This window comes from Populus alba, chromosome 9 (assembly GCF_005239225.2).
Source record: "Populus alba chromosome 9, ASM523922v2, whole genome shotgun sequence".
In the NCBI taxonomy this organism is placed as follows: Eukaryota; Viridiplantae; Streptophyta; class Magnoliopsida; order Malpighiales; family Salicaceae; genus Populus; species Populus alba.
The window spans coordinates 1,130,471-1,142,448 of record NC_133292.1 but is presented as its reverse complement, the minus strand read 5'-3'; the positions used below and the strand labels follow the sequence as shown (position 1 = coordinate 1,142,448).

General features: G+C 34.2%; 1 protein-coding gene across 3 annotated transcripts; it reads left to right on the top strand.

Moving 5' to 3' along the window:
- Positions 1 to 357: 357 nt before the first annotated feature.
- On the top strand, positions 358 to 5,066 carry LOC118034754 (superoxide dismutase [Cu-Zn], chloroplastic). Of its 3 annotated transcripts, XR_004685071.2 has the most exons (9): positions 360 to 704; positions 1,570 to 1,631; positions 1,736 to 1,775; positions 1,909 to 2,004; positions 2,087 to 2,118; positions 2,300 to 2,375; positions 2,719 to 2,772; positions 3,963 to 4,131; positions 4,281 to 5,066. XR_004685071.2 is itself a non-coding variant. In XM_073411530.1 (8 exons), the coding sequence occupies exons 1-8, from the start codon at positions 431 to 433 to the stop codon at positions 3,986 to 3,988; spliced, it is 660 nt and encodes a 219-aa protein (XP_073267631.1). In that variant the 5' UTR covers positions 358 to 430; the 3' UTR covers positions 3,989 to 4,215. The 3 variants fall into 3 exon arrangements, 2 of the variants coding, with proteins under 2 accessions (XP_073267631.1, XP_034896027.1); XM_073411530.1 differs by lacking the exon at positions 4,281 to 5,066 and having other exon boundaries at positions 358 to 704; positions 2,300 to 2,379; positions 2,723 to 2,772; positions 3,963 to 4,215; XM_035040136.2 differs by lacking the exon at positions 4,281 to 5,066 and having other exon boundaries at positions 3,963 to 4,215.
- Positions 5,067 to 11,978: the final 6,912 nt, after the last annotated feature.

Genomic DNA, 11,978 nt, shown 5'->3' with positions numbered 1-11,978 from the left:
TTCGACAAATTAAGATTTTTTTTTTATATTTAGTTAGTGTTATAAATTTAATTTTTATTATGAATATAATATAAAGATTTTTTTTAAGTTAACAATATAATATTTCAATGATAGTTTTTAATTTAAATAAAATAAAATAAATAATCTATAATACAAAATATTAAGATGATTATGGTTTTGATGTTTTTTTTTATATAAAAAATAGCTGTTATCTCGATGTATTTATTTTATTAGAGGAAAATTCATATTTGTTTTCAATAACTAAAAATATTTTCTAATTTATTATTAAAAAAGAAAAACTATAAAAGAAAAAAATTGAAAAAAAGGAAAATTATTTTATATTAATGTACATACCTTAAAATCCGAATCTGAACTCTGGAACAACACATTACCCAGGTTATTGAACATTATCATTTTATCTACAGGAGAAATGCAAGCAGCTGCAATAGCAGCCATGGCAGCCCACGCCATCCTCACAGCCATTCCACCAATTCTTCACCTCCCTCTCTCTCCACTTCCTCCTAATCATTCCTCTTTCCATGGCGTCTCCCTTAACCCCCCACGCCAATCTTTTTCCCTCTCTCTCGCTGCCAAGAAGCAACCACCTCTTTTTGTTGTTGCTTCTGCTTCCAAGAAAGCTGTTGCTGTCCTTAAAGGCACTTCTAATGTTGAAGGCGTCGTCATTTTGACCCAGGAAGCCGATGGTCTGTCACTCTTGCCTCTCTCTCTCTCTCTCTTTTTTTAATGTTTTGTTTTGAATGTTGTTGTTGGTTGAGGTTGACTTCTTGATTCTTTGTTGGGTGATAAGAAATTAGAGAAAAGAGTAAATGGGTATGTTTGGTTTTTGTTTTTGGGAAAGGGGTTTCTCTTTTTTTGACCGAGAAAGAAATTTTTAATTAATTGAAGTTGTTTCTTGATGGATGTGCTAACCGCAGTATCATTTTTCCTTGTTAAGTTTATATTTGATGATGCTTTTTTTTTTTTTTTTTGTCTAATTCAGATTATAGTTGAAGTTGTTGATTCTGAAATTAGTCAGCAAGCAGGGACAATGAGGCTGGAGCTTGGAACTAGATATGCAATGTTAAAAATTCTTTGTTCCAGATATGTTGTCATTTGATTTCTGCTTTTTAAAACATAAAATTTGAAAAAAGTCATTTCAGAAATTATATATGACAAAGTGATTTCAATTACCCTCTTTTTTTTTTTTTTTTTTTCACAGACTGTCTGGTTGATGGTTTAATTTTTTTAACCTGTTTTGAGGTTTGGTTTTTATTCTTTGATGTTTAATTTTGTAAAGTAGTTAAAAATGTTGTTTTCGAAAGGAGTTATACTGTCTTGTCGAAGTTTTTGAATTTCAAATCTGGAAATAGGAGATGCCTGCAATCCTGAGACTTGAATTAGCTAATTGACAGGGTTTCTGTTCTTTCCATCACTGAAAAGCTTGAATATTCAATTATCCCTAGTCAGATAACCACTGTGGTTTAAGTTGAGTGGAGGTTAATGTCGAGAGTCATAATAATTGGAGCCCTGATTGTGATTTACATATTATTTGCATTTTGCTTTCGATAGGTCCTACAACTGTGAATGCTCGTATTACTGGGCTTACTCCAGGGCCTCATGGATTCCACCTGGTGAATGTTCCTGGCTTCAGTTTTTATCATCTTTGGACATGGATGTACTTTACTTTCCAAATCTTAATGTCCATCTTTTTTGCTTTTCAAATTACCTTTTTTAGCATCAATATGGTGACACAACAAATGGATGCGTGTCAACAGGTAGGACATGAAACAACTGCATTGTCAATAAACTGTTTCAGTTTTGGTTCTTGTGTTGTTTCAATTAATGCATGGATAATCCTGATTCTTTGTTTGTGTTATTATAATTTCCCTTTTCAAATTCAAATAACAGGAGCACATTTTAATCCTAACAATTTGACACATGGTGCTCCTGAGGATGAAATCCGTCATGCGGGTGACCTGGGAAACATAGTTGCTAATGCTGATGGTAGTATCATTCTGCTTTTTCATTTGTCTTTTATGGGCTTCCCTGAACCAATTAACTTATCCTTGTAATTTTGAAAATACAGGGGTGGCAGAGGCAATAATAGTGGATAACCAGGTAATTTTTGTGAACTGAAACATAATGTTTTATTTTTTTTATTTTTTAACAGCCATTGAGTGTACTTTTTTTCTTCGCTTATGGGTTGACACATGGTTTATGTTCTTATTTTAGACTTTTCTGCTTTATTGATATGCATTTACTCAGTTTTGGAGTTTTGGAAAAAAAAAAAAAAGTGCAGATACCACTGAGTGGTCCTAACACGGTGATCGGAAGAGCACTTGTGGTTCATGAGCTCGAGGATGACCTTGGAAAGGGTAAGTTCTTATTCAGGCATCCCGGGTGCAAACCTTTGCAACATTAATTTTGTTACCTGGCAAACTTAGCTGAATATAAATTATTGCTTGCGCATGTGTTTTTATACCTTTATGTTTGTTGCAAACATGAGAAACAATGTCTTTTGTGTGAGGACGGAGGGCATAGGAGACAGGAGCAGACTTTTAAATGGCTGTGAACTTGTTTTTTGCTATTTTGTTACTGTTATTCGACTATGAATATAAAGTCGTAAGGAATGAAGGCATGGATCAGACTTTGATGACCTTTGCTTTCTTGATGTTCTTAACGTTTCTTCTCCATCCTTGTTGGTTTTTACATCTATAGGCAGGCATGAACTCAGCTCAACCACTGGGAATGCAGGTGGAAGATTGGCATGTGGTATGTATGAAGAATTTTCTCTTTTTTTCCTTAAGTGCAGCTGTTGCATTTATCTTGTAGCTAGATGGTCATGACTTGGTTGATCCATTCCTTGATTAAGTTGTATTTGATTGCTAGTTAAGATTTTGAAAATTATGGTTATTGATTTCTATAGATAGACCTGCAAAACTTTTGATGGCATTCTTAGCTCCACACTTGTGCATGCAATGTTCATAGCTGTGCGCACGTGCCTGTGCACACATGCATAATGTGTAATCTCATTATTGTTTGCCTGTTTTGTATATGATCATGTGATAAGGCTATTGACAACTTGCATTTTGGTACCGTGGTACTTTTGGGAATGATCTGAATGTAGAAATCACATGGTAGAGTAGCAGTTCATACATTAGATGCATTATGTGATTGTGATCATGTTGGAGTGCTAGATGTAAAAATTGAAAGCATAAAGCAAGGCATCTTAAACAGCTTTTAAGTTTTGCAGTCTTTGCGAGGGTTGGATTTGATATTAATTTTTTTTCAAACTCAATTTAATATTAATTCCAGAACTAGGATTTTACTGCATGCAGGAGCTAGGTTCTTTTGACCAACTCTGTAAAAGAAAAGAAAATTCTTTTTTGACCACATATCTTGATGGAATTCCTGCATTGAGTTACCATCCATGTCCCCGACATGATTTCTCACAAGCTCACAATTACTATGCTGTGTATATTCCATTCCAGCTTATGAAGGCATGTCACCTTTAGACATGGAGGAATACATTCTTGATTGCCTGCTTTTTTCTATCATGGTCGCATGAATGGCAAAAAAATTTAAAATCAGCATAGTGTGGTAAATATTCATGATACATTTTCAAGGGTTCTTGTTAGGATGAGTGTTGGTTCCCTCAATACAAATTTGCAGAAATCATTTGACCGTGCATTTCTGGCTTTACAAGCATTGTTACGTTGCTGAAGTCTTGTGAACACACTCTAGTCTCTTATGCCACAAGCACCAATTATTTGACTGATAACTATATCAGTACATTGAGCAGAACACACTTCCTTTCTGTTTTTTCTTCCATATTATTTGAGGCCTTTTCTTCCAATTTCTTGTGTAACTATTTTCATTACAGCTTCCAGTCCATCTCTCTGTAAAATCTTCATTAAACACTTGAAGTCTTATTCCCATCCCTTTGTGCCATGTGTGTGCAGGAGTTGTTGGTTTGACTCCAGTATAATGGCATCTGTTGTTCGAATCAGTCTGGTGTCAGCGTTTGCTGCTTGCTTTCACCACTTTCTCATATAGAGCCCACTGTTAATTTTCTCAGTGTGTAAAGCAATACTATCAGGACAGCAAGTATCAAGTCATGATCTTAGACAGGTTTGCTACCTGAATAAACTTTGCTGCCAATGCATGCCTTGTCAATGCCCAGAATTTGATATATCAGCAATTGATTTCTTCAAATTTGGATTGGTAACTTCTTTATATTCCTCAAGAACTTCATAATGTTTCTATAACGCCTATTGTAGATCATTCCAGGGCAACTTTTACAACGCCATACATATGGTTAACCGGGAAAATCTCTCCAATCTCCGGCCCTTGCCTCCCTCAGGCTGAAAAGAAAGTGCATGAGTTGGTGGAACAGGGCATGGTTATGGTCCATGTTTAAATCTAGATGTCATGTCATCACCCGCATCATAGTTCTACTGGGGTTTGATTTCAATATGATGCAAGCGAAAGACAACAAACAAGCGTAATCATGTGATCAGGTTCGCATCGCAACAATTACCTATATCTCTAACCGTAACGAACAATGATACCAACTTCATAGTTTTATTACTTATATTCAAAAGATTATTTGTATGCAAAGGCACCCACCGCATTGCCTTCACACACGCGCGCGCAAGCCTCACTTAGTAATAATGCCTGCCTGCCTGCCCTCGTCATTAACCACCCACCGGTAGGCCTGCGATGGAAGAATGGTTTGAGTATTAGGTTGAAATTATGGAAGTATTTCCAGTAGGTTTGGCAAACCAATCAAGTAAACATCAAGATAAAAGATCAAATTGGCAAGAAAGGAGCAATTACACATGTTTGACTCTAATTAAAAGTGTACGTAAGATATTTGATCGTTGAAAAAAAAAAAAAAAAAGAAGTGTATAGAAGCTAGCATGTTTCGGATCCTAATGCAATCTCCATTGATCGAAAGATGCTCTTAACAATTGTTAAGGCTCAAATGATGTCTTTACCTGTAACTCAATCTTCACACCAGTCTTTACCTGATCTGAGTTGGTGAAGTTTTTTTTTTCTTTCAATTTAGTCCAATCTAGATTTTAAATCATCTTATAAAGCCGATTCGAGTTTTAAGACAATGCAGTTCATGTTATCATTATAACTAGAATAGCCTACAGATTAAATGCCCATATATCACATTTTCAAGTTTTGGTTCTCAATCAACTTGTTGCTTCGTTCAGCAATCTAATCAAGTGAATGATCTGTCCTTGTTCCCTTCGTCACATTACAAAAAAAAGAAAAAGAAGAAGCTCAATAAGTCTTTGTGCTACTTATTCCTTAGTGTACAATCAAAAGGCAGCAAAATAATCATGGAGTAGACTAAACGATAAATAACTCCCCTAGTAATCCTCGTACATATACATGCTATATTTCAAGAATTTTCTTGCATCTTCAATTGGTTAAAATCTCTTGAAATGTATTCTTGGAAAATAAAGTAAAAATATATGGGTATAATCTACCTGTTTTTTCTTGTATGTTTTATTTAAGAATATGTAAAGGTCATTTTGAGAGTTTTAATTAAATACAAGAAACACATTAAATACGGCCTAAGTTAGGGTTTGATTTGGCATAAAATCGTTGTCAACACTGAAAGGTGGGGGTTTGATGGTCACCGCTGTGTGCATTAGTTACAACCTTTGAAGTGGTACAAAATCGAAACCACTTCGAATGTGAGGGGAAGGAGTGATAAAGAGCCGGTTGGGATTGATTTAGGCCAAGTGGTGAAGAAGATTTGACACATTGACCTTTAAAATATCTTCAAAAGAGATTTAGTCTCAATTAAGAAAAGTTTCCTAAAAGGATTTAGTCTCAAAGGTGCTTAGTTGCAGCTAACATGCTCTCATGACCTTTAGTAGCCCATCCATCAAGTTGGTCCCTGTGACTGCTCGTGTTTATTCTTAGCGACTCTAGCTGTGAAGTGGAGTGAGTCCTAAGTTCACTACTTCAGTGTAGTGTAGTGGAGTGAGTCCTTTTACCTAGCTAGCTTGAAACGAAAGCAGCACACAAGACAAGGGTGAGCGTCCCACCACTCGCGTGCCCCTCACAATTGACCAAATCAATTTCGTACGCAAAGAATCTTCCCTTCCGAGCACCTCCACCACCCTTGATCGGCCGTGAACTCGCCTCTCCATTTTTCTTTCAAGATTCATGCCATTTTGTGCCATTTGCATGCATTAATGAGAATTATGACTGAAAAAGCAGACAGCTCCATAAGAATTGGGTAATGATGATCCATCACATGACATTATTTGATATCAACTACTTGTCTTCGAATTTAAAGCATGCATGACTGCCCTCCCATCCCTTCTCCTCTACCATCTTGTCTCCCCTAAAATAATACGAAATGAGTAGTAATTCCACACACACACATACTCTTTGTTGAATTGGTAAACAACTGATCTTCATGTTGATTTTTCATAATATTTTTTCATCAATAATTCATGTGTTGTGCTTAATTTAAATTTAAGTGATGAATTATATATGATTCTTATTGCATTTCAACTATATATATTACAAATAAAGATACGACTCTTTCAGTAGTTTTATTATTAAGCAAGAGTTGAGTGGGGTTTGGTTTGTCTCTCATTGTATCGATCATGGCTAACCAAACACTTAGCTGATCCATCATCCATTATTGCCAGGAGGGAATATGTGAGAGCCACTTTAATTAATGTGTGAAAACTTCTTGTAGCCCATAGTCATAGGCCAACATGGCGAAGAGTAAGTTCAATATATAATTTTGTTGACTTGCATGCATAATTTGCATTTTGCCCTTAATGCCGCCTCTAATTATTGATCAATGAACAAACACAATATATGTAGATAAGTGAGACATCTAAAATGTATTGTTGTTATGGTTGTCACGGTGAAAATCGAGATCAAATAAATATGAGACAGATAAAAATATGAAAAAAAGTTGCCATTTAATTTTATAATGACTAGAAATTCTAACTGATTTTTTAAAGATTTTGGATAAGATACTCTATATAACATGAAAAATAGACATCACCCTATGCATTCTATCTATGATAAACTATATTGTTTTTTTTTAATGATAAAATATGCTTTTATGCTAAGGTTTTTTTAAATTGGTATGTGTGTATTTTTTATTATGAAATATTAAATTACATATTAGTTGCTCATATCACCCTTTAAGGGATTTTCTAAAATAATGTCCAATAATTGTTCATTTATTCTATATTGCTTTTATAGATAAACATAATTAACATGCCACAAAAATATTTTTTTTACATGGATATTTATGATAAAGCCACATATTAAAAAATATTATTATCCCTTCAATCAACTTTTCAGGATAATACAAAATGTTGATTTATATATCCTTAGTTGATTATGAATAATAAAATCCTTAACCAAAACTTCAATAATTATTTATTTTAAAGACAAGCAAAAAATATTTTTACCAAGTAATCTTATTATATTTTTAGTCAACTTTTAAGGATAAAACCATTGATGGTTTATTTATCCTAGGTTAATCTTGAATATTAAAACCCTTGACACACTATCAAAACTTTGATAATTATTTATTTGAAAGGTGGGCAAAAACAAATATTTTTGCCAACTAATTTGTTTTTGCCCACTAATGTTATTATCATTTTGATCAACTTTTAAAGATTAACCCCGTTGAGGTTTATTTGTCTTATGTAAACCTATGACTAATAAAATCATAAACAAATATTTATGATTTGAAAATATTTTTGTAGGTAGAATAAAACCCGCTAAAGGTTTATTTATTTTATGTCAACCACAGCAAAAAATTATGATCTAAAAATGCTTTTTTCGAGAAGGTTAGTAAAGTCATAGTAGTTGTCAAGGTTGGCTTTCATGAATATACAATCCTTAGAGAGACAAGTCTGTAGAACTCAATGATAAACTGGAAAATCTTCCACTTTGTGGGGACAATATTCTCTCATAGAAGCTTGTATCATTATTGATCTTATTCGTGTTGTGGCCTTCTTTAATAAGAAGTATATAAGTAATTCAATGAATCATAGAAGGGAAAGAATGTATAACAATGATAACGAGAATGTGTAAGAGTACATGTTGTCATGGTCGCGTGTTGTGTTGTTCTATCTAGTTATCTGGGGGTATTTTTATACCTTAGTCACATAAAATTACCTTATGGAGCATGGAGTTGCAGACACACTATGTGGAGAAATGATGAAGAACAATTTCCTATACCGCGCATGTAAAGTTGTGTGGGCCGTACTAGAAGGTTAGATGCCATGGCCATTGGTGAAAAAGGTTGGCACTTGTAGGTGATAGGCAAGAAAGGTTGGCGTCATACTAAGAAGGCATATGCCATACTCATTGGCGATGATTATTTGAGAGAAAGCTAAGCATCACACTTACCTCTTGGAGGTTATAACATTGTAGTGCTATGTGTGCCAACACTAAAATCCCTAAGAATTTAGTATTGAGATAGTGATGGGTTAAGTTAAGGCCTAAAAAATGGTTGTTCGCGGTTAGTTACCGAGCTAAGACCCACAACTTAGCATGTCTGCTTAGGCCCGACCCATTAGGGGACAACCATGTTGTCCATTTGTTTTTGTACGGTGACCAATCAGTTGGTGTCTATAGATATATATACATACATATGTATATATTGGGCTCTGTTACAACATGATTCAAGAAATTACTAGTTATGTGACCCTCGCTTCGTCGCGGGTCAAATAATCAATAATTTTTAAAAGAAACTCCTAAACAAAATAAAAGAGAAGAGATTTTGTCTATTTTTTTAGTTTTTGGTTTTTTAACTAGTCTCGTCACTTTATGGTAGGATAAAAAACACATTTGAAAAAAAAAATTCCTTCTGAATTTTTGCTAGATCACCCGAGTTATGGGTTAACTAGTTTACTTCGGGTCAATTGAAGACCCAGATTTTGACAATAACATACCCACCCAACACTATTGGGCCTAGCCTTCTAACAGGACCCAAAGTGTAGGGTCATACTATTGAGCATGGCCCAAGTTGTTGGGTCATGGTTGCAAAGGGCCTAAAGATATTGGGTCCTGGTGGAGGTATGACTCAATTGGGTGTTGGGTCATGGTGGTAGGCAAGGCCAAAAGATGTTGGGTCTTGGCAGGTGTGGGACTCAATTGAGTGTTGGGTCATGGTGGTAGCTAGAGCCTAAAGATATTGACTCCTAGTGGACTCAGGGCCCAATTGGGCGTTGAGTTATAGTGTAAGGCAGGACCTAAAATTTTTGGGTCCTGATTACATGACTCAATATTGTTGGGTCCTGGTGTGGTGGGAGGCAAGGCTTACTGCGAGTAAGGCCCAATCCTTAGGTCCTATGTCAGGATCCAATTCTCTTGGATCTTGCGTCAGGACCCATTTTCCTTGGCTCATGCGATCGGGCCGACCACAGGGCTGAGTCTTAAAACTATGATATTTATAATAGAAATAAGAGTATTTTTAATTTCAATAACATTAATTATAATACAAAAGTATTAATATTAAAAATATTATCATTTGTCTTATAAATATTATTATTTTTTATTATATTGAAAATTATTATTATTTGTATTAGACATATTATTATTTTTATTATAATTAATATTTTTAAATTTGGAATATTATTATTATTATTATTAAATTTAAAAAATACTATTATTACTAGTGAAGAAAAACCATCATTTTTTTTTAAGATTTGAAAATATAATTCTAAGTATTTATATCAAAAAAATTATTATTTGTGTTATAAATATATTATTTTAATTATAATTCTAAGTATTAATATAAAAATATTATAATTTGTGTTATAAATACTTTTTGGTTTATTAATATAATTATTGTGTTATAAATATTATTATAACAAATAATCAAGCGCCCTGAGGCTGCAACCAAGAGCGCGGGTCTGCCCCCAGAGCTTAAGGCTGGGTCACACTCTGTGTCAAGTGTCTGCATGTTATGGCCTCGGCTAGCCATAGCGCAAGGTATCTGCTGTATGGGGCTGCGGCTAGATGCGTGTGGCTGGCCCCAACATCCTTGCTTGGCAGCCTAAGTGCCAAGTGTCTACAGTCTGATTTAATTAATTGTCCCCTTTGCCACTGCATCACTCATTTTAATGGCAAAACTCAAATGAGCCACCCCAGCCGCAATTCTTGACTAAAAACACGGACAAGAAACGTCTTTCAAGGTGCTACAATGCCGTCCACAGTTCATTGTATCTTGGTCCACAGTGCATGTACAATAAAAAAATCCTCATATGTTTTAATACATAGCAAAACAACTATACAATTCCACAATTAATTGTCTCTTGGTCCACAATACATTCATGTACAGTAAAAAAACTCACATGATTTAGAATTATGTTAATTAGTGCAATATAAAGAAATAGTCAAAATCAGCTACACTATACTAAAAATGACTGCATCGCAATCATTATAATTTGTTTGTTTTTCTTGTTTTTTAAAAGTGTTTTTGAAAAAAATTAATTTTTTTTTTTGCTTGAAATCAATATATTTTTTGTGTTTTCTGATTATTTTAATATGCTGATATAAAAATAATTTTAAAAAACATATTATTTGAATATTTTTTAAAATAAAAAATATTTTAAAAAATAAATATAAGCACACAAGTGTGAATCTGTAACAAATTCTTCCCCGTGAGCTAAAATTCTACGCATCTCAATGCTACAAGTAAATGTTGCGTCATATATTGCATCCAATGTATCTAACCACGAATTGGGTTTTATCTATTCCCATTAGAGATCAAATTAACAATGGCAACGTTAATGATAATGAACCATTGGGTTTTTAAATTAATACTTTTTAATTGTCCAAACCAATACTTCTGTATTTGATTTTCCCGCAGATTAAACGAGCATTGCTATTATAGGGTGTTTGAAAATCTATTAAAACAATAAAAAAATATATATTAATTCTGAGCACCCTGCAATCCAAAACAGAGGCTAGTACATTAAATGAATTTGAAAAGCAGTATATTTATTTATTTAAAAAACAATCATTATCATATTGTCAAAAACACGCTTTAAATAAATTTGCTTACTATTACCTTACTTAAATTAAATATTAAAAGTTCCATACAAACATGAGAATATATAAGCAGCTCAAGACTCCAACAAGATATATATATACCTGTCACATACTTGGAAGGTAAACATACCCTTCCTAGCTACAGCAGTTAGTCAACTTGACACATGCTCAGTACTGATAGCAATGTCCCTTTCGTTTCTTGCTGGCTGAGGCACTTGGTGCCCCTTACTCTATGCCCTATTCCCACAAACTTCACATGAGAGACAGAATCACACAAGTTGAAGGAGGAGGAGGAGGAGGAGGAGTAAGTGGCGGTGATGGCACCTTACTTTAACAAGACATGGAGTGAATGAAGCCAGGCAGCTAGCTTGCTTTTGACGTGCAGTACTGCCCTTTGCTTTTAGTGGGTTTGATCGTTTATTCGTGACTTGGTTGGCATACTGTGTGAGAGAAAGTAAGTGTGAAACTGACTCTTTTAATGTTTAATTAGACAAAGCCGCCCTTCCTTGTAATATATTAATTCTTGCACTTTTCAGTTTCTCTCTAATCTCTAGACGAACTGATCTTACTTGAAATTTCTGTTTCCCCTTTTTAATGCGAGCTTCACTCCTTTTCTTTTTCTTTTTCTTTTTTCTTGCTTGGGCGATTAATTTCTAAGCATGTACCGTTTTATTCAAGCATTAACTTAAAGAAGCAGATTTAAAACGCATGAAAAGTAAAAACTTCCCATGTTATTAACACTTCGAAGCTTGGAAACGCAAGAAAAGTTTTTGGTTCCTTGTGTGGTGTTGACTAAACTATTCACGGGTCGGCTTTTCACTCACACCAAACTTTCTAAGCATATATATATATATATATATATATATATATATAACAAGCAACAAACACCATGTTACCCTTCACTAGTGTGT